This window comes from Mesoplodon mirus, assembly GCF_964341445.2.
Source record: "Mesoplodon mirus genome assembly, chromosome: 5".
In the NCBI taxonomy this organism is placed as follows: domain Eukaryota; kingdom Metazoa; phylum Chordata; class Mammalia; order Artiodactyla; family Ziphiidae; genus Mesoplodon; species Mesoplodon mirus.
Genome location: NC_138980.1, coordinates 15,645,221 through 15,667,894, shown reverse-complemented (window position 1 = coordinate 15,667,894; position 22,674 = coordinate 15,645,221). Strand labels below are relative to the sequence as shown.

General features: G+C 48.1%; 1 protein-coding gene across 1 annotated transcript in view; it reads left to right on the top strand.

The window, feature by feature from the left end:
* Positions 1 to 8,351: 8,351 nt before the first annotated feature.
* The window catches only part of STK10 (serine/threonine kinase 10), a 126,521-nt gene continuing 112,198 nt past the window's right edge, over positions 8,352 to 22,674 (top strand). Inside the window, exon 1 of the mRNA XM_082623856.1 lies at positions 8,352 to 8,790. Within this exon, the coding sequence (XP_082479982.1) occupies positions 8,635 to 8,790 (156 nt within the window). The 5' untranslated portion in view covers positions 8,352 to 8,634. The remainder of the gene's footprint in view (positions 8,791 to 22,674) is intronic.

Below are 22,674 nucleotides of genomic sequence, written 5' to 3'. Positions count from 1 at the left end.
TATGGTGCCCTTTAAGCTGAAGACTCTGGCAACCTGAAGTAGAAGACAGAATTCTGCCTCAGAATTAGAATGTTGGATAGAGAGAAGCTCTGGTAGTAAAGGTCTTCCTACATCAAAGCATCACAGGAAACAGTCGATAAAAAATTAAAATTATGGGGATCCCCTGGCGGTCCAGTGGTTAGGACTCAGTGCTTTCACTGCTGTGGCCTGGGTTCAAGCCCTGGTTGGGTAAATAAGATCCCACAAGCCACTCAGAGCAGCCAAAAAAGAAATGGTTGAGAATTTTCCAAAACCAATGAAAGACACCCACCCACAGACTGTGCTCATCATCATTATCAAGGTGAACGGTTCCATAACTACATGTTACATAGTAACATGTTACACTGTTCTAAGTGTATTAATATATTAACTCATTTAGTCTGAAGATGAATCATACAATCCTATGAGGTAGAGATTATTATACCTATTTTACAGATTAAGAAACACGCTCAAGTTACAGTCTATTATGTATAAAATAAATAAACAACAAGGATATATTGTACAGCAAATATAGCCAATATATATATATATGTTTTTTGGCCATGCCCCATTGCACGAGGGATCTTAGTTCCTGGACCAGGGATTGAACCCGCACCCTTGGCAGTGAAAGCGCAAAGTCCTAACCACAGGCCCGCCAGGGAATTCCCTAGCCAATATTTTATAATGACTATAAATAGATTATAACCTTTAAAAACTGTGAACCACTATGTTGTACACCCGTAACTTGTATAATATTGTACATGAATTGTATCAATAAAAATTTTTTTTAAACGGCTTAGAAAAATTAAGTAATTTTCCTGAAGTCACTAAGCTAATTAATAGTGAAGTCAGCATGTGAACCTAGTCTGGCAATAATCACTGCTTTTTAATAGCTATGCTATATTACCTCTCAAAAGACTGAAGTCCTAAGTAGTTGAGATAAGAAGAAATACATATATGTACACATCAGAGTGAAACTGCATTATACCAAAGACAAAGGTTTTAAAGGCAATCAGAGAAGAAAGATTATCTTCAAAGGACTAATGATTAAACTTAACAATCAACTTCTTCACAACATGGAAACCAAAACATAACATAATACTATTTCAGTGTGTAAAAACAATCATAGCCAAGCTAAAATTATACACTCAGTAAAATCATCTTTCAAGACTGAAGGGAAGTTCCTTAAAGTTAAACATGAGATTACCATATAACCTAGCATTTCCACTCCTAGATATACATCCAAAAGAACTGAAAACAAGTATTCAGATACTTGTACAAAATGTTTATAGCAGCACTATTCACAATAGGCGAAAGGTGGAAACAGCCCAAATGTCCGTCAACTGATGAATGGACAGATGAAATGGTAGCACATCCATACAGTGAAATACTTAGCCATGAAAGGGAATGATACATGTTACAATGTAGATGAACCTTATAGTAAGTGAAAGAAGCCAGGCACAGAAGGTCAAATGTATGATTCCATTTATATTAAATATCCAGAAGAGGCAAAGCCATGGAGACAGAAAGCAGATCAGTCATTGCCAGGGGCTGGGGGCTGGGGGAGTGGGTGATGGGAAGTGACTGCTTACTGGATACAAAGATTCCCACTGGGGTGATGAAAATGTTTCAAACTGGACAGAGGTGATGGTTGAACAACACTGTCAATGTACTAAATGCCACTGAATTGTACACTTTAAAATAGGTAATTTTATATTATGTGAGTTCCACCTTCTTTTAAAAGAATGAGGAGGAAAATCAAACCTGAATTTGATCAATTTATAGAAAATATAAATCAGGGAAATAGGACAGCAGAGGTCCATGTTAAATGACACTATGGGGACACAATCAACAAAACCCAGGCTGTGGAAAGCTCTAAAAGAAAATGACTCCACTTCTTCAATAAACATTTACAAGAAAAGAAAAAGATGGAAGAGGGATCTATAGATTAATAGTTAAATTTCTTTCAAATCACATCAACCAATTACAGTGTATGGACTTATGAGGATCCTAATTCATATAGATTGTATACGTAAAGACCCACAAAAACAAACAGCTTAACAAAAAGCATGAGATGATGGAGAACTATGAGCACTGATTGGATGTAATATTAGGAATGACAGTGGATGTGGTGGTTGTTTAAAAAGTTAAAATGGTAAGATGCCTGGAATTTGCTTCAAAATAATCCAGGTCCATGGGTGTTGGTATACATATAACAGGATTGTTCAAACATGAACTGACTGATGGGTGTACAGGAGTACTAGCTTATACTATTCTTTCTACTTTGAATATGTTTGAAGTTTTCTATAGTGAAAAGAAAAAAAAAGTTAGGATGAGATAAAGCTGTATTCAGGCAAAAACAAACAAACACACAACCAAACAACTAAGAATGATCACCAACGGACCCTCTGAAAAGAAATTCTAAAGGATCAACTTACGGTAGTCAGAGAATGATCACAGAGAGAAAATCCAAGATATCAGAAGGAATAGAGAGCAACAAAGTAGTAAAAATACGTGGGTCAGTGCAAGTAAACAACCATGGGGTAAAATAATAACAATGTCAGGGAGTTTAAAATGATAAAATTTAAATGCAATACAATTATGACAGAAGGAGGGAGCTAACAAAATAAATCCATACACACAAAAACAGAATTAACAGCCATAAGTGAATTCTTCAGGCACAGAAAAATAATTCCATATGGAAACACCGAAATTCAGGAAGGAATGAAGAATACCAGAAATTGAAAATATTTGAGTAAATCTAAATGAATCTTGACTGTATAAAACGCTAAAAATAATGTCACATGAAGAAGCCAGCTGTGGTGCCCTCAGAACTCACCAGGAGCTACGTAGGGAAAGATCTATTGCTGCTAGGGGAAGGGAGAAAAAATGGTGTAATATTTAACTGCATTTTCCCAACGTATTAGGGTGAGTACTGCTAACTACTGTAACAAACAATTCCCAAAATGTCAGAACTCTCTTTTCCAATGCCATAGTAGCAGTAACATTCAAGATGATGGTGCTCTGAGGGTACCACAGTGTACACAGAGTAGAAGTATAATGTACATGTGAAACTTATTTAATGTTATAAACCAATGTCACACCAATAAAAAATAAATTTAAAAAATAGATGGGGCTTCCCTGGTGGCGCAGTGGTTGAGAGTCCGCCTGCCGCTGCAGGGGACACGGGTTTGTGCCCCGGTCCGGGAAGATCCCACATGCCGCGGAGCGGCTGGGCCCGTGAGCCATGGCCGCTGAGCCTGCGCGTCCGGAGCCTGTGCTCCGCAACGGGAGAGGCCACAACAGTGAGAGGCCCGCGTACCGCAAAAAAAAAAAAAAAAAAAAAAAAAAAAAAAATCATAAAATAAAATTAAAAAAATAAAAAATAGATGATGGTTCCCTATCAGTCTTGAGTTCCTCAGTGACTACACGAAAAGACAGAGGATCTTTCCATGTACTGGGGGTGAGAACCGTGGATTTTATCTGGGCCTTGAGAGTGAGGGGCTCCCCTCTCCCAGCAGTAGAAAGCTATTGCTTTGAAGAATTTTGCTTTTGCTACTTCTAAGGAAGTAGATGAGACCTTATACTCATCCCCTGGCAGGCACCAACCACCTCCTTCACTCCTGCATCAGCAAGAACTGGCAGTCTCCAGTCTGCTGCCCTGCCCCCAGTTTTTCTCACAGGCTCCCATTGGCGACCCATGGGAAGGAGTTTGCCAGTGTGTGTGATCACCCCTTGTGTCTGGGAACTCCAGCTATTCCACACTGACGTGGTATCCCAAACTTTGCCTCTAATGATCTGCTCAAACTTTGGTTGCTTTCTTCACCACTTGTACGGTAGCTGCCGTTTTCAGCCATGTTCTGCCAAAGGTCCAATGGTTGGTGTGCCCTCTCTCTCCTTGCAGGGGCTTGTTCTTTATTAGAATTCACTTTCCCTGGTTGCCTTGTGACCTCAGTTCTTTGATATGCTCAAGAAAAGTTACAGTTTTGTAGATCATCCATCTTTTTTTCTCACTAAGATAGATGCTGCATTCTTTGTAGCTTTCTATACAGTAAGAAACCATCTTTGTTGTGTTAAGCTACCAAGATGTCGAGGCTTTTATTGCAGCATAACAGCCTGTTCAAATGGATACAGTGGTTTTTATCTGCATTTCCCCGATGACTAATGAAGTTGAGCATGTTTACATGTGCATATTTGCCATCTGTGTTTTGTTTCAAGACAGAGGCACAGATGTTGATGTAAGGATAGACATTTCCTGTCTTAGATCTAGAAAGACTTCTCCAAGGAGCCATAGTATCATTTTATGGAAAATGATATTTGGAGACCACAATCTAAGCTCTGCTTAGTTTTTTGGTCTATGAGCCTATTGGCTTTCTGTTTGGTCTCATGACCTCTTTCCCTAAGCTCTGCAGTTTAGGATTTGGCAAATGTCTGGAGGGCAAAAGCCTAGAGTGAGATACCACTGGTAGTCACTGGAATGGCTAGAGTTTTTAAAAACTGATGATATCAGTGTGATTGGAGCAACATCACTTGTGGGAATGTAAAGTGATAGAACCACTTTGTAAAATACTTGGACAGCCTCTTCAAAAGTTAACCATATACTTAGTGTATGATCTGGCAATTGCACTCCTAGGTGCATCTAGGAAAATGAAAATATATATCCATACAAAGCCTTGTAAACAAATGTTCGTGGTAGCTTTATTCATGATAACAAGACTGGCAACACAAATGTCCATCAGCAGCTAAATGGATAAACAAATTGTGGTATATCCGTACACTACTCAGCAATTAGAAAGAACAAACCACAAATACATACAACAACATGATGAATCTCAAAAATATTATGCTGAGTGAAAAGAAGCCAGGCTTAAAAGAGCACTACTGTATGATTCCATTTATATGGTTAACTAGGAAAGATATTTCCAATATATGGTGACAGAAAACAGATTGGTGGTTGCCTGGGGTGAGGTGTGTGAATGGGGACTGACTTATGAAGAAGCATACCTTGGAAATGTTACTTAGCCTCCCTAGAGGGAGATAAAATATTTGCTTTCCAGGAATGCAAGAATGTTTCAATAAATGAAATTTACCATGTCTATAGGCTAGATGAGAAAACTCGTATGATTAATCTTATGATAAATGCAGAAAAAACATTTGATAAAGTTCTACAGCTATGAGAAAAACTTATTAGCAAATTAGGTATAGCAGGGAACTTTGTGTGAAGATCTTTTGCCACAATCTCTGGTAAACATCATACTTAAAGGAGAAACTTTAAACCCTTTTCTATCAAATATTGGACCAAGACAAGAATTCCTATTTTCACTGTTACTGTTTAACATAAAGCTAAAGATTCTAGCAAATGCTATAGGAAAGTAGAAGAAATAAGAAGTGTAAGGATTGTTACAGCAGAAGCTGTACAAAGACCCGTGACATCTCTCAACTTAGAGGTGTCCTCTTGGCCCTCTAGCAGGGCAGGCTAGAAGTGCTGCCCTAGGGAGCAGCACTTGGCCAAGGACAGATGAGGTTTAGAGGAAAACTCCCCAGTGTCCTTGACTGTCAAATAGGCTGAGTCTGAAGTGTGTTGCATCCTGATCCCCAGAATCCCCCAGTGGGATTAAGCCCCAGTTGGCCACAGCAGTAATTATCTACAAAGTACACCCTTTACTGGCTTCAAGTGTCTCCTGTCTTAACTTGCCACTCCCTACTGGTGCCTCCTGGCATCATCTCCCAAACAAACTATTTGCATTCAGATTCTTATCTTTGGGGAAATCTAGCCTAAGAATACAGTCAAATGCTTTTTCTGTGACTATCAAGAGTATGCGATTTTCTTCTTTACTTTGTCAATCCAGTGTCATACTTTAATGGCTTTTATTCCTAGATAGAACCATTCTTTTATTCCTGGATAAACCTTTCTTAGTCATGATGTTTTTATTAGCCTCTGGTTTCATCTTGCTCGTATTCCCCCCCACCCCCATCTATTTCCTAAGTGAAATTAGTCTACAATTTTCTTTTACTATTCCTACCTAACTGTAGTAAAGCTCATCTCATAAAAATGAGTATATTTCTTTTTTCTATCTTCTTAAAGTATTTATATAAAGGGAGAGATTATTTGTAAAACCACATAACCTGATGTCTTTCAGTGGGGGCAGACTTTAGATTTTTGATTCATTTCTTTATTGGTTATTAGCTTATTTAGGCTTTTTATTTCTTATTGAAATTATGTGTCTTTTATATATCATATCTCATATTTATATATCATTTGTTTATATCATTTATATTTTCTTCTACATGATTACCCATTTCACATAAATTAAAATGTATTCACATAAAATTGTTTAAAATATTATGATATCAAAATCTCTACTGTACCTAATATTCTGTCTCTTTTTTCATTTTCATTGTCTTGGGGAATATTTTTCTTTCTGCAACTCTTTTTTTATCTTTTTGACCAGCCTTGTCTATTAGTTATCTCAGAGATATAGCTTTGGTTTTGTTGAACCTCTCTGATTTCTTATAACTGTATTTAAGTATAATTTACATATCATAAGATTCAGCCATTTCAAGTATACAATTCAGTGATTTTTAGTAAACTTGCCAAGTTATTATATCATCACCATAATCCAGTTTTAGAACATTTTCATCACCCCAATAAGACTCCTCACGTCCATTTCAGCCTAGTCCTTGGCAATCATTAATCTGCTTTCTGTCCCTATGGATTTGCCTTTTCTAGACATTTCATACAAATGGAATAATATAACGTGTGCTCTTTTGTGCCTGGCTTCTTTCACTTACAACATTTTTGAGTGAAGCTCTCCATTTTCGTTTCTCATTTCATTTTTTCTGCAGCTATCGCAGAGCCAGTCTCACAGAGTCGTGTGTGGCTTGGCCCGGCTTGGGGATGAACTGGGACTGGGACTCCCAGTCCCAGCCCCGCTAGACTGACCTGTGGTCAGAGCCCCCACCTCCCAGTGGGAAAGCCTCTCCCATTGTCCCCTCACCCCCTTCACAGTGTTGGTCAAATGGACTGAAACTAATGAAAGACCGGCCTTCCAGCTTGTTCTGGGAGGTTTAAACTTGGGCTTACTTGGTGAGAGCCCAGTCTTGTGCTGCATTTCCTTCTTTTAGTGATAAAGATCCTCTACGACTGCAACCACTCATTAGGTTGTGGGGACATTTCAAAGTGCTTGGCAACCTTTACTCAGGGCATCCTTTGTGCAGACCACCACCAGTACCCTAGGCTTCTGCATTTGGCTTTCCAAATTTAGAACTACACTTGGTGTTTGCATGCTGCTCAGGAAGGGGTGAAAACACCTCAACATGGACCTTCTCCGCAGGGACGTGGTCTATTGGAGTGTGACATTCCCTGAGACTCAATTTGCTTATGTGGGAGAGTTACCATAATAAGCTTTACAGGTTGCCCACCTGCCCACCCCTCAGCACTCGCTGTTTGGAACCTACTTAGATTTAGATACAAGTGTTAACTGTCCTAGAGACAGTTAACAGTGGCAGGTAGAAAACGGACAGGATCGAGGATGATGGTGGTTAAAGAAAACTTCAATTCTATGTATAATGAGCTTATTTTTAAAAATTGGAAAATTAAGAATAAGGAAGTTTTTAACCTAATATGCAGATATATCTGAAGATCCATCAGGAAGCATGTGATAAGTAAGTCCCCAAGGAGCGCTCTCTCTTAGCCCTGTAATCCTGGCCGGTTGGTGGATCTCGGTGGGGCAGAGCCCCTGGGAAGCAGGAAGCGAGCCGGGGAGCCTAGGTTTTCAGGGACTGATCGCCGCCGCAAGGGCGCAGCATTTCCCGCGCTAGGAGGCAGCACCGCGCCGAGCAATCCGCACCGGATCCGCCAGCAGGATGGGCAGCCCGGGGCTAGTGCCCTCGCCCGCCGGGCGACCCCACCTGAAAAGTGGGCGCGAGCAGAGCAGCCGCGCGGGGCCGTTACGGGGCGGATTCAATGATTAATGCCGGTTCACCTTTTTGGTCTTTGGACAGCAATCAGTGGGCGCTCGCGAATAACCAGTCTGCTTCCCCTTTCGCTCCCGCAGAAATTTTGGGAGCCACGAGACACGGTGGGCCTCCCAGACCCGGCATGGTCCCGCCGAAGGGTCCCCTAAGCTCGCCAAAGCCTAGTCCGTGGCTCGCGGGCGTGCGGCGCGCGGGGGACTACAGTTTCCAGAGTGCCCTGCGGCGACGGGCGGAGCCGGGGAGCGCCCGCAGCCAATTAGGGGGTCTCCGGGCGCTGCCGGGGAGCGGCAGGTGGAGTCGGGCCGATGGGCGGGAGCGGGGCCGGGTCCCCGGAACGTGTCCCGGGGCTTGCGGGCTGGGCGGGGGCGCGGCGCGAACCGGGTCTACATCGGGAGGTGGCCCGGAGATTGGACCGAGCGGGGGCGGGGACCGCGGCCGCCTGCGCGGTTCCGGGTGCTCCCGCCGCGCGCAGCCCAGGGCGCACTTGACCGGGGTCTGGCTGCGGGGAAGGGCGGGTCTGGGGAGAACCCCAGAGCGCCGCGGCGTCCTCCAGCCCCTCCCTCGCGGCCGCCGGAGCCACAGCCCGAGCCGGAGCCGGAGCCGGCGCCACCTCGCCCCCAGGCTCGCGTGCCCCCAGCCATGGCTTTCGCCAATTTCCGCCGCATCCTGCGGCGGTCTACCTTCGAGAAGAGAAAGTCCCGCGAATATGAGCACGTCCGCCGGGACCTGGACCCCAACGAGGTGTGGGAGATCGTGGGCGAGCTGGGCGATGGTGCCTTCGGCAAGGTTTACAAGGTGAGGGCGCTGTGTTGGTGGTGGGTGGCTCGGGGCGCGTGGAGAGGCTCCGGAAGGAAGGGGCGCTGGCCCTGGTCAGTCTCGGCCACGGCTCGGGAGAACGCAGAAGGCTGCCCGGCCCTGAACTCGGAGTCCCGGGGTCCTGTCCTGGTGATCCTTGTTCTTCGTTGGGGTGGGGGGTGGGGTATCCTCACACAGCCCGGCTGAGTCCCTGCGTGCCGGACGCCCCCTCCGGGCACGGCTGCTGCCCCCGAGCTAAGTTTCTGAGCACTTCCTGTGCGTCCCGCACGGCTCTCGGCGCCGCAGGGGGAGACAAAGGGGGCGCTTATAGGACTTTAGCATCCGAGACGAGGCATCCGCGGTAAAACCGTTACTAGGCATACTTTTTAAGGGAGGCCACTCAGATGCTGTGAGAGTGCCGAGGCGATGGGGACAGAGAAGCTCGGCTGCGTCTGGAAGGCTTGAGTCCGGTGAAGTTGGGGACACACCTGAAGACGAGCCAGAGACGGGAGAGACAAGAGGTGGAGGGGGGGGGTTGTCTAGAGTGAGAGGTTAGGCGTGGAAATGTGGGCTGGGGCTGGGCAGAGGGGAAAGTCAGGGCCTCGTGAATCCTGCGCTTCGGGGTCAGATTTGAGTATGTGGATGAGTCACAGCTGGGGAGTCTCCCAATTGCAGTCACCTTTCCCTAGAAGAATAAAAGGCCAGAGAGCTTTTGTGGAGGGTGGGCGGAGCAGAGTTGATGAATTGTAGACACGTTTGCAGCAGGTCATTGTCTGGTTTCTGGTCCTGAGAACAAATTCTGAGTTGCTCAGGCGTATTGGGGGCCCAAACACTTAGAGCTTGACTCCACGCTTTCCCTGATCTCCTTTCCGCCAGGAAACTCTTTACTGAGAGAAACCCACATGTTAAGCTGGTGGTTTCTACAGGAGGGCACCTCCTTCCTAAGCCACCATCACCTTCTCTGGGGCTCCTATAGCTTGTAGACCACTCTGACCCCAGGGTTTCCCTCTTAGGAGCCTGGACCACAGAGAGAGCTTCTCTAGGCCACCCCTGGTCAAGACTTGCTCTCTTTGCCTTGAGAGTGGTGGAGAGCCTAATCACCAAGGTGTAGTCCCTGGAGGAGTAGCGCCAGCATCACCTGGGAGCTCGTTAGAAATGCAGAATCTCAGGCCCCACCCTAGACCTAATAAATAATAAAGTAGGGTCTGCATTTTAACAGGTGCCCAGATCCCCCTGATTGGAATCCCCCATGTTACATGGGCTTTAAGGTTGAGAAACATTGCTCTAGGGGCAATTTTGAAGTCACCCAGGCCCATCAGGGTGCCTGTTTTGTTACCTTACCACCTCCCCACGGAGCCAGCACTTCCTTTTACAGGGTGAAAGCCCCACTGGAGCAAAGGTTCTGTGGTTGGAAGGCTGGCCTCTGTGACACTCATACCTGTGGCTCTCAGCTGCCTTGATTTGCTGCCTTTCTCTGCCTGAGGGTTCTGCACGTATTCCAGGGCCGTCAGCACATACTTCACTCGCACATCTTTTCTTTCCCCTTCTCAGAGCTGCCTCTTCCTCCTGGCGGCACCAGGAAACTGTCCTCCTCAGTCTTGCGGCCCCGCCGGACACCCCCACCGGTGTACTTGCCTTCCCCTGATGGAGCCTGCTCTGCCAGGTGTGCTCTGACCACCGTGAGAACAGCTGGACCCTTGGTCAGCTCACCACATCCCCCGCTTCCTCCAGAAGGTTCAGTTGGTGTTTTTAGCGCATGCTGTTAGCTCTCGCTGATGTTGTTCTGTTAGGGGCTGACTTTCCATTGCAGTCTTGTCCCTGTCCCCTAATGAATCCTGGCTTCATAAGGTTCATTTTCTTTCAAACCTAAATGCAGGACTTTGCTTCTAGGCTGGTAAGATTTCCCCTTGTCAGTTTTGACTGCCATTTCCTCCTGCTTTAGCCCCATAAAACTCCCTTACAGCTCTCTGAAAGTTTCATACAAAGGAGCCCATCTGATTCACAAGTTATTTTGTCTCCTCCTGGTTCTCCAGAGCACGTGGACCCTTTTAAAAGTGAGTCTAGTGCTCAAAGCTGTGATCCGGCTGCACCACAAGTCTCTCCCCACCACCTCCGAACCCATGATTTTCTCATAATTAAGACAAGGGAAAGGTAGATCAGGAGAGCTGTGTGATGGCTGACACACCTGGACATTTATTAGGTTACCTGCCTGGCCTTAATGTGTGACCCTCTGATGTAACCCAACCCCATGTTACACACAGGAATACAGGGGCTCAGGGAAAGGAAGGGGCTAGAACCCAAGGCTCTGGGCTTAGTTACCAGCTAAGGAAGACCCGTCTTGGATCAGAGATCCCTGTGACCTCGTCTCCTACCCTGGAGAAGTGCTGCTTAGTCAGCCCCTTAGAGTTGAAGTTGAAGCAGGTATTGCTTTACTAAAGATTCTAATCAGGGACCATAACTCCTTCCCACTTCATTGTTCCCTGGCATGGCCATTTCAGCAGCACAGGCCAGAGGTTCCATCTAGGTTTTATGTCTGGGGCCAGAACTTCCATTTTGACGTGGCACCTTGGTAACCAGTTGGCTGTGAGCTGGTGAAGTGATGGCCAGCAGCACCTCCTCTCCCTGTCCTAGAACTAGCAGATTTTTCTCCTGGCAGCCTAGGTGGTGAAGGCCTTTCTGAGGATTTCGCTGGTGTAAGAAGCCATAGGAATCCCAATTTGTCAAAGGCTTGTCAGAAGAGGACTTCAATTATAGATTTCCTGAGGAGTGTCTTGCAGAGGCTCAAAGCCTAATGTCTTGAGACATTAGTGTCTCACGATATGGAGCCTCTTTTTCCCTCTTCTCCCTGATAAATCATCAGTTGATCTCGGGAGAAAAAGAGGCTCGTAGGATTGATTTTCTGCACAGTCAAGTTCATGCTCACCTCCATACTCCTTAAGCGATTTCAAAAGAAAATCATTTCTAGTTCATTACTAGACACAAAGTAAAACTCACAAGCTATATAGTTTCAAAATTCTTGCCCTTAATAATAATCTTTATTCTAAAGACAAGGTGGAAAGGGAAGTGTTTGATATCGGGTTGAATGGAAGAAACTGCCTTCAGCAGGGTGTGCCCGCTGTCCTAGCTGTGGGTGAAACTGGTACTTATGTGCTGAACAGAGACAGGGAACATGTGGGCATGAAGAGTTGGGTTAACAGGCTGAGATGATTTTTCTGCTTCTTGAAAATTGCTTTTGTCGTCTTATGTTGTCTTTAAGCTTTTAAAAGGTTTATGAGTTTGCAAAATTAGGTGTATAGTACAAATTTTTTTAATTAAAAAGAAAAACATTACCCTAAGTCCCATCAGTTGCTGTTGACATTTTGATATATTTCCTTCCAGACTTAATCGATATTTATGGAGAAAAAAAATTTTTTTAATGCAGGGTTGTAATAATACACACCTACAGTGTTTTATGTTATCTTTCATTCCTAAAGCCTCTTCCTGTGTTATTCTGAATGCTTCACACATACCTTCTGGGATGGCTCAGTGCCCCCATGATTTTAATCTTATTGGATATTTAAGTAACTCCTACCCCCCCATTTTCTTTTTACTATTAACAAGTTAAAAATTTTTTTTAAATAAATTTATTATTTTTGGCTGCACTGCGTCTTCGTTGCTGCACGCGGTTTTTTCTCTAGTTGCGGCGAGTGGGGACTCCTCTTCGTTGTGGTGCGTGGGCTTATCACTGTGGCTTCTCTTGTTGCAAAGCACGGGCTCTAGGCACGCAGGCTTCAGTAGTTGTGGCATGCGGGCTCAGTAGTTGTGGCTCACGGGCTCTAGAGCGCAGGCACAGTAGTTGTGGCACACGGGCTTAGTTGCTCCGCAGCATGTGGGATGTTCCCAGGCCAAGGCTTGAACCCGTGTGCCCTGCATTGGCAGGCGGATTCTTAACCACTGTGCCACCAGGGAAGCCCAACAAGTTAAAATTGATCAAATGCTTATCATGTGCCAGGTGCTGTGCTAAGCCCTTTACACAATACAGTCAGGTCTGCTGTAATATAAATATGCCTTCCTAAAAATCCCTGAATTGTGCAAAACATGCAACAAAAATCAGAGGCCTTGTGAGAAAAATGGGGCTAAGGACACAACACTCGAAAACTTCATCAGCACATTAGAAAAAAATAAAGATAGGAACCTAAAAAACAAGTAGCACCGTATTACACAAGGTTTGCAGGTAAGAAATACAAAATTATCACAATAAATACAACACTGAACTGGGAAAGAGGTCTGCAAGGATGCTTGTGGCTGTGGGTGGGAAGCATTGCAGTACATGAAGCTGTGGAAGGAGGGTTATCTGAAAAGAGGGTTATCTGAAATCGGGGCATGTTGGACCCCAGATGGGGTGGGTGTGGCTTAAAGGTTGCTGAGAGATGTTTGAGGTGCCTGTGCCATTTGTGCATTCCTTTGCTGCTCGGCTCATCTGGGTGAAGTTTTCTGCGTTCACCTATTGTTTCTGGCAGACAGAACAGAACATAAGCAAATGTGAATTTAGCGTTTTGATAAAATTGTTCCTTAATACATCAGTGGCGTTGGAACAAAATTGGCAGTTTTTAAAGTAAACTTTATAGCAAAGCTGACTGTATATTTTTATTTATTTATTTTTGGCTGCATTGGGTCTTCGTTGCTGCGCGTGGGCTTTCTCTAGTTGCGGTGAGCGGGGCTACTCTTCGTTGCGGTGCGCGGGCTTCTCATTGCGGTGGCTTCTCTTGTTGTGGAGCACGGGCTCTAGGCACCCGGGCTGCAGTAGTTGTGGTACGCGGGCTTCAGTAGTTGTGGCGCACGGGCTTAGTTGCTCCGAGGCATGTGGGGTCTTCCCGGACCAGGGCTTGAACCCATGTCCCCTGCATTGGCAGGCGAATTCTTAACTACTGCACCACCAGGGAAGCCCTAAGCTGACTCTATATTGATGAACAGCTTTGCTTGTAAAGTTTTTATATTTTAAATCATTTTTTTACGCTAGACTCCTAGAAGGGAGTTACTCGGTTGAGGGAGTGATGCATGGCTCTTTGAGGGTGGTTTTTAAAAGAAAATGAGATAAGTTAATAGAGGCCCCCTTTGCCCCTTGCCTTCGCTTAAGAGCCAATCCCCGAGTCCTCTGGGACCCTGCAGGAACCCGGGATCTTGGCAGTGGCTGCCCCACGGGTGGGGACCTCAGGTGCCCCCGGGCTCAGAGAGCCATTGTTAACCCCCATCCTTCGGGTGCCATATCCTGCCCTGCCACCCAGTTCAGACAAAGCTGAGGTTCTGAACCCTCCCCGCCCAGGCCGGCTCCTTTCCCCTCATCTCTGCCTAAGAGTTTTAAAGCCTGGGTTTCCGCTTCCTCCTTCCTCTGGGGTCTGCCGAGGTCTCCCGTGCGCCTCCCCTCCTCCTCCGGAAAGAGCTCTGCCCCCAGGCAGTAACCTTATTTCCGCTCAGTCTAGTGTTTTTAAACACAAGTCCATGCTATTGTGAGTGGGTTCCTGGCTGGGTCCTAAAACCAAGGTGGCTGGAGCTTCCTGGGGATGTTGCCTGCCCAGGGGGTCTGCCTGGGTCTGGAGGGGCTGATTTAGCACTGGCCGCCCTGAGACTTGTTCTGGCTGGGTCTAGAGCAGGCCAGAGTAAAGTGAGCTAAACAACTAATGGCGCCCCCAGCCTTCACCTCTATCCAGGGTCCCCTGGCCTCCTGAGGTTACCCGGACTAGGGGGAAATCCCCAGGGGCTGCCGCCCCACAGGCCCCCAGAAAACAGCCCGGGATGGTCACTCCCAGGCCCAGCTGCTGCTGAGGGCAGTGGAGCAGGGTGGTTAAGGGAAGCAACTGGAGCTCAGGAGGATCCGGGTTGTAACCCCAGACAAGCGATCCCCCGCCTTCTGAGCCTCAGACTCTTTTGTCTGTAAAACGGAGGTGATAATCTGGAGGACGATGGAGGACGAGATGAGCTAGGGATGTGTAATACATTCAGCACCTGATCTCCACCCCGGAAGTGGGCAGGAAAGGCTGATAGTTCGTTATGGTTGATGCTCTTGCTACCAAATGGAGAAGGTCCTGGCCAGTTACTGCAGCTAAACTGGGGACAAGCAGAAGGCCTTCAGTGTTTGTAGCTTGTCCATGATCCCAGGCTCCCCACCGTATTGACATTTGGGGCAGCTCATTCTTTGCTGTGGGGGCTGCCTGTGTATTATAGGATGTTAGCGGCATCTCTGGCTTCTACCCACAAAAGTACCACCGCTGCCGGCACCTCCCCCTGCACCCGCAGTTGCCAAAAATGTCTCTGGACAAGGCCACATGTCCCCTGGGGGGCAAGATCACTCCCGTGGCGCATTGCTGCCTCATACAAATGAATGTGCCGCGATTCAGTTCAGCAAACAGGCCGCGTTCACCTGTGTGTATCACATCCCTGGATGTGTGATGAAAGACTCGGGCCTCACAGCCAGGCAGACCAGGCTTTCAATCCTGGCTGCCCCACTTTGCCGCTGTGTGAAGTCAGGCAAGTGGCTTGTCTCTGAGCCTCAGTTTCCCCATGTGTCCAGTGGGGCCGAGACCAGTACTCACCCCACAGAGCGGCTGTGAGAATCAGACCAGTAGCTCATAGGTGCTCAGGATGGGCCAGGCGCCTGCCACCCCTGCTGTTTTCAGGGCCACACGGGGGAGGGAAAGAAAGCTCTGCCAGGGTGAGCGAGCTGTAGCGGGACCAAGATGGGGCTAGAGTGAGAAGGGACGGCTTCCACCCGGCAGGGCGGGTGGGACGGGATAGAAAGCTGGAGGGAAGGAAGTCTGGGCCAGGAGAGAGGCCAGACAGTGAGGCCGGAGGTTGTCCCCTGGTGGCCCTTGAGCCAGGAAGGGCCTGCAGACGGGTTTGTGTGGCTCCCACGGTGGCTGAACCAAATTTGAAGTGATTGCCAGCATTTTGAGATCAGGAGAGTTCACATAAGAGCCCTGATCCCTGTCTTCTGTGGAAATATCAGAGATGCTGGTACCGCCCACGTGTACTCCTGCGGGGCCACATCTGCTGGAAGTGAGGAGCAGCCTCTGGGGCAGCGCTGTCCAAGGGGTATGTAACAGGAGGCGCGCGTGCAACTTACAATGTTCTAGTAGCCTCATTCAAACAAGGAAAAACACCAGGAGAAATGAATTTCAATAGTATTTTTTAATTATCCCAGTATTTCCAAAGTATGATCATTTCAGCATATAATCAATACAAAGAAAGAGTTATTTAAAGTTCTCATTCCATACTAAGTCTTTGAAATTGGTGTGCCTTTGGCATTTACGATGTGTCTCGGTGTGGACCAGCCACGGTTCAGGTGCTCGGTAGTGACCTTGGCTGCTATACTGGGCAGGGCAGATCTGGCCTCTCTGTCCGCCAGCACCCGGTGCCCTCCCCCTGGTCCACTGTACACATTTCAAATGCCTCCTCAACCCAGTGGTCAGTGGGTTTGGGAGCTGGGCTTGGCCTGGAGAGCTGGCCAGGGCGGGTCAGGTCTAGAATAGTGTGTGGGGGCCAAGTCAAGAGAGCCTTGAATCCAAGTTGAGGGATTTGAATATGATGGTTACCGTCCTGCTTGCCCCAAGCCTCCGGGGTCTGACCAGGTCATGAGGTCAACCTTGTGTGGTGTTAGAGAAGAGTGATCTTTGGATGGTCACCAGATGGGGAGTGGCTTGCCCACACAATTGGGGGATGCCAGAGCCAGGTATCCTGGCTGCCCAAGGTCAGGGTAGCCACTGATGAGTGAAGGCTGGGACAGAGTGGCCACGTCTTGGTGGCTGCAGCTGGTGGGGGTGGGAGGGAGGACCAGAGCTGTGCTTGGAGCCCAAGTTAGAGTCCAGGGAGGGGAAGTGACTGATGGAAGGGGACTAGCCCGAGAGGGAGATGTTGTACGCGGGTGAGAGGCATGGAGGATTCTAGAGAACTAGGCCTGGTAGTCAGTAAGGAAAGAGAGCAGAGTTGGTGAGATGGGAAGGGAAGCTCACGTTTGCCAGGGACTAGAGATGGTCCGGGAACTTGGATGCGATCCTGGATCCTGGAGTTAAAGCCTGGCCCTCCCTCTTGCAGGTTATGTGATCCTGAGAAAAGCACTTACCTGTGCCTCGGTTTCTTTAGTTGCAGAAAGGTACTACTTCATAGGGTTGTTGGAGTATGAAATAGCCCACGTAAACCACTTAGTCCTAGAAAAGCTCACATGGGTGTTAGTCATTAGCATGATCAGCTGAACACCTCCTACATGTCAGGCACCGTGAACAAGGTGAACAAGATAAATGAGTGGGGAGTTGACTTTTGCTCCATTCATTTGTTTTTGGCCTCACCGTGCGGCATGCAGGACCCTAGCTCCCCAACCAGGGATTAAACCCATGCCTGCTGCAGTGGAAGCACAGAGTCTTAACCACTGGACTGCCAGGCAAGTCCCACTCCGTTCTTATCTGTCCATCATTCCATCATGTACTCTTCTACCAGCCCCATGAAAAGCAGGAGTTAGCATCCCCACCTGATGATGCAGAAGCCCAGAGAGGTACAGTGACTTGCTCAGCATCACACAGCTCTCCCGTGGCAAAGTTGGGACTTAAACCCAGATATCTCTGGCCAGGAGCCTCTGCCTTTTCTGCTGTACAATACAGAGGGGAAGACATACGGGCTTATTGGGAGGCGAGGGTCCAGGGTCCCTTCAGTGTGGTATCTCCTGTGGCCTTGACATTTATGAGCCCAGGAACGTGACCCTTCTTCGGGCCTGCCCCAGCCTCCACTGAATCTGAGCCCTGGGCTGGCGATGGTGGCCTCTAACGCGGAGGAAGTGGTGACGGTCTTGGGCAGGGCTAGCAGAGGAAGTGGCAGGGGGAGGGGGCAGTGTCAGGGTGGGGAAGCTGGGTGCTCCTGAGGCCCTTGTGGGTCCTAAGGTGCTGAGCACTCCTGTAGGCTGCCGGCAGGGCGGGAGGGACAGGCAGGGAGGAAGGGACTTGCAAAAGGGCTTCCTCCTTCCACCCACTCCTCCCACTCTCCATGAGCTCGCTCTTCTTTCTCTTCCCCTTTCTCTCTGCTTTCCCCTTTGCTACAATTTTTTTTCTTCCTTCTCCTATAGCTTATTTTTTCCTCCTAAGAATAGGCTGTACCAGAACCAGAATTCAAGCCCTAAGGGTGGCAGGTGGAGGGTTAACCACTATGCAGGTGACTAAAGAGTTAACATTAGCCAGCCTCCAAGTCTAAGGAGGAGGGGGGCCACTGAGAGCAGTTGAAGGGAGCACAGCCTTTTCTGCCTCAGGACCTTTGCACTTGCTGGTCCTTCTGCCTGCCACTCTCTTCCGATGACTGCACAGCTGACTCCTTCTCATCCTCTGGGTCTCAACTCCCATGTTCCCTCCTGACCACAGTGACAGCTCCCTGCTGATTTCCTTCAAGCCTCCTGTCACAAACTGGGATTCTCTTGTGTGTCTCCTTGTTTATTTTCGTTCCTCTCTGGAGAATGTAAGGTCCTGGAGAGCAGGGAATTATCCATCTTTTGTGGGTAACAGGTATGTGATAGATACTGAGTTAATAACTGCTGAATGAATAAACGAAATGTAGTAAATGCCAGACCCAGGCTCCCCCCTCTCTTTAGGCAGGCCAGCACTGTGGTGATGAGTGCAGGCACTGAAATCAGTCCTGAGCTTTCTCCTGGCTTTGCTGCCTGCTTGCTGTGTGACCTTGGGAAAGTCACCTCACCTCTCTGAGGCTCAGTATCTTGAGCTGTAAAATGGGGATCAAAATAGTGCTTCCCTCAGGGAATTTGTGAAGATGGAGACATGTGGCCCACCCTAACACCGTGCCCAGCATGGAGGAAGGAGAAGTGAATGGGACTGTTGTCATTGTGATGATGATGTTCTCTGCGGGTTGACTAGATTGCCTGGCCTGGCTTTCTGACGATTGACAGGCAGATTCCCTTGAGGCTCCTGGTCCACCTCCCCTTGCTTGTTACACTGGAGGCTGCTCCTGGGTAGTCTCTGGTGTGTCGGGTCCTGGGGATCAGCCTAAAGCTTACAGCTGTGTTATGAGGATGAACATGATTCAGTGACAGTAAAGAAGGCTCCGTCCAGCCTTTGAGAAGTTCCCTGCCCGGGGAGGGCAGTCTCAGCTCCATGCCTGCCGTGTGACCAGTTGGTCCAGGATAGCCAAGGCCATCCTGGGTGGCCAGAAGAGCAGCATTCATGCCCTGGAGGGAGAAGCCAATGCCAGTGCCTCACTTCCCTTCGCCCTCCTTCCTGGAAAGCTCCAGCCTGTCTTGTCTGGCAGCCCAGACCCAATTCTTGGCCCTCTGAGGTGGTTGTCACAAAGCTGGCTTTGTCGCCCTGAGGAATGACCCCATCAGAGCTGGCATGCTTCTCTGTTGGGCCTTGAGATTCTTTCTACCTTTGATTTGCATCTTGGTGGGCTCTGGTGCCAGACTGGGTAGGCCTAGTTCTTTCTCAAGCCTCCTTTTCCTTCGAGTGCCTTCAACACCCTGGCACCCACTTCGAGGTGACAGCTGGGACTGAGGAGAGGTGACTGGTGTGCCTCCGTTCATGAGGAATCTGGAACCCCAAGCACCAGGGCCAGCCTCTGTCCCCCAACCCGAGCTTCTGATCTGTCTGCAGGACCACCTGCGGGGACCAGCAAGGTGCACCTCAGAAGACTCCTGAATCACCCCACACCTCCCACAAGAGTCCTCCTCAGAGGCTGAGTCCCAGCAAGGCCATTGTCTTTGCTGAGTGACCTTGGGCAAGTGATGTCACCCCTCTGAGCCTCAGTTTCCTTTTCTGAAAAAGGGGGATAATACAGTCCCTTTCACAAGTGGGACCAAAGTGTCTTTACACCTGCAATCTTATAAGGCCAGTTCCTAATGGCACACAGCAGGACTGACCCAGGCTTGGCCTCACATCTCACTGCTATCTAGGGTACCCACCTGTGTGACCCGTGAGGCCTGGAGTGACCCTGCCACTTGGAGACCTGTCTGGCAACCTGTAAATCAAGTCTCAGGCTTTTGGATGCAGCACCCTGTGACCAGGGTAGAGAGCCCAACGACAGGGGATTGGTTAGACCTACAGTGGACCCACCATTCAGTCTGCAGTAGTTGGAGGGGATGCTGTGGAAGGTGTTTTGTGATCGGAAGGGCTGTTCGTGGCATATTGCTAAGTAAAAAGGAGAATGACAAATCAATGTATACAGTTGAATCCCTTTTTTTTTTTTTGGTACGCGGGCCACTCACTGTTGTGGCCTCTCCCGTTGCGGAGCACAGGCTCCGGACACACAGGCTCAGCGGCCATGGCGCACGGGCCCAGCTGCTCCGCGGCATGTGGGATCCTCCCGGACCGGGGCACGAACCCGTATCCCCTGCGTCGGCAGGCGGACTCTCAACCACTGCGCCACCAGGGAAGCCCTGAATCCCATTTTTATGAAGTATGCAAGGACACATTTGTGGAGAGAGAGAGACAAGCACGAGTGGACAGTTGTGGGGGCGTGCACTACGGCCCAGCCCTGCTCTAAGTGTCTTTGACATATTAACCCACTGAATGCTCACGACAGCCCATGAGGCGGGAACTGCTAGCATCTTTATTGTACCAAGCAGGAAAGTGAGGGACAGAGAGGTCACGTAAGTCCCCTGGGGTCACACAGCTGGGAAGTGTTAGGGTGGGGTTCCAGACAAGTCCAGGTACCTCTGTACTGTGGAATCCTGGGAGGAGGTGCTCCAAGATGCTTAAGGCGGTTATCTCTGGGACGATGCCTGGTTTGATTTTCTTCTTTGTACCAGTATATTTTGAAGATGCTCTTTAACGAGCGTTTAATGCTTTTGGAATAATAAAAAAAAACAGCACAAAAAGTACTGTTGATTGAAAACACAGGGCAACCTTCACTTCTCTGAGATTTGGGACTGACTAGAAAACAGGGTTGATAAAAGTACATGACCCCCAGGTTGTGGGGAAGCTTGAGTGAGGTGAGGCTTAAAGGTGCCTGCATGTGCAGGGAGTGGGTCCAGGGCGGCGGCCTGGATAAAGGTGCTTCCTTCCTCTGTGCCGTCGACCCCAGGCCCCCCGCCCCCCGTGACTTAGCACCCAGTCCTTTCCCAGTCCTCTGGGTAGAGGGAGCCTGGGAGAGGTGGGAGCAGGAGCCTCAGGGAGGCAGAACCCACATCCCCTGTCCCACCTGCTTTATCAGTGATAATGTGGGGTTGGATTCCCCAGAACTTTTGAAGAGCTGAGATCTGAAACCTCTCCTATCCCCAGCCAAGTTGGACAGGTTGCCCGGGGTTTTAGCCAAGGCCATGACATGGTATCTTTGGGGCCGATCCTGTTCGGGTTTTACTCTTTTATTTGCTGGCCCAGAAGGATTTGGCGCCTCAGCATTTCCCTGCTGTGCCAGGATTGCGCGCCAGGCTTCTCCTCCCCAAGGGAGAGAGTATTAAATGCCCGTCTCTGGAAACCATGTTACTTCTCTGCTTTTGTGCTTCATAATCTTTGCCATCCTTAAGTGTTACTTGTTCTGAAACTCAGCCGTTTCATTTGTCACTGAACTGAAACTTGGCCCGGCCATGATTGATCAGGAAGTGGTTTCCTCTCATTAACTGTGTATGTTCTGGCCCAGTCAAAGGCTTTGGCTTTTGCAAGGTAAAGAGGGCCCATCTTCCCAAACCAGAGAACAGATTAGATTCAGGAATCTAAATGTGTTGAGGAGACAATGGACTTTGGGCCACTTTCCTTTCTTTTATGTGGAGGGCCTCATTTCTCTCTGTTTACAAGGAGATACACACACCGATTCATTCATCCATCCATCCATCCATCCATCCACCCACCCACCCATCCATCCATCCATCCATCCATCTATCTATCATTTTAAAATACTTATTGGCCAGATAGAATAATAGATACCTTGGTGAACGAGATAAACATGGTTTTAGGCTTTTGAAAACCAAAAATACACAGTCCCAATGAAGGCAGTAACAACTGATAGTCAACTGACTAACCCATGGTGGCTTATAAACTCTTTCATGTCACTGGAATTATCTACATCTCCATCAGGAAACTAAAGTCTAGTTTCCTGTCTTCACCAAGGGCACGTAGCTGGTAAGTAGTAGAGTTGGAATTTGAACCTAGGTCCTGTGCTGTTTCCATTCCAGAAATCACTTGATAGAAATTTAGCCCATTTCTGGGACTTCCCTGGCGGTCCAGTGGTTAAGACGTGCGCTTCCAGTGCAGGGGGTGCAGGTTCAAGCCCTGGTCGGGGAACTAGGATCCTGTGTACCGTGTGTTGAAGCCAGGAAAAAAAAGGAAAGAAATTTGCCCATTTTTCAGTTTACTAAGTTGGGGATATTGGATGGAGTAGCATTGGTACTTGTAAAAAGAACTTTGTTGGCTGTAGTAATAGAGGGAAGAAGAGAGGCTGGTTGTTCACAGAAGCCAGCAACAAGGTAGGCTCTGGTACCTTTTGGGAAGAAAGGAAGACTTGATGATTGTCTGCTCCCTAGATGTACCTTTCATTCCTTTATCCCTCTCTCCCATCCATCTGTTCATCCTCCTAGTCACTCACTCTCCTACCCATCTGTCAATCCATCCATCCATCCGTCAGCCCACTTACCCATCTTCCCATCCACCCACCCATCTATCTCTTCATCCTCCCACACACCCATCCTTCCATATGCCTTCCCTCCCACCATCCTCCCATTCATCTAGCCACTTACCCATCTGCCTATCTGGCTAGCCATCCTCCCATCTTTCCACATACCCACCCTCCCATGCTCCCATCCATCCACTGGCTGTTGTGTTCTAGGCTCTCTGGGGCAGAACAAGATGAATCCGACACGGGCTTAGCCTTTCAGAGCTCACGGCCAGGTCAAAGAGAATTTGTGAACACAAATGACTGTGACACCAGGCG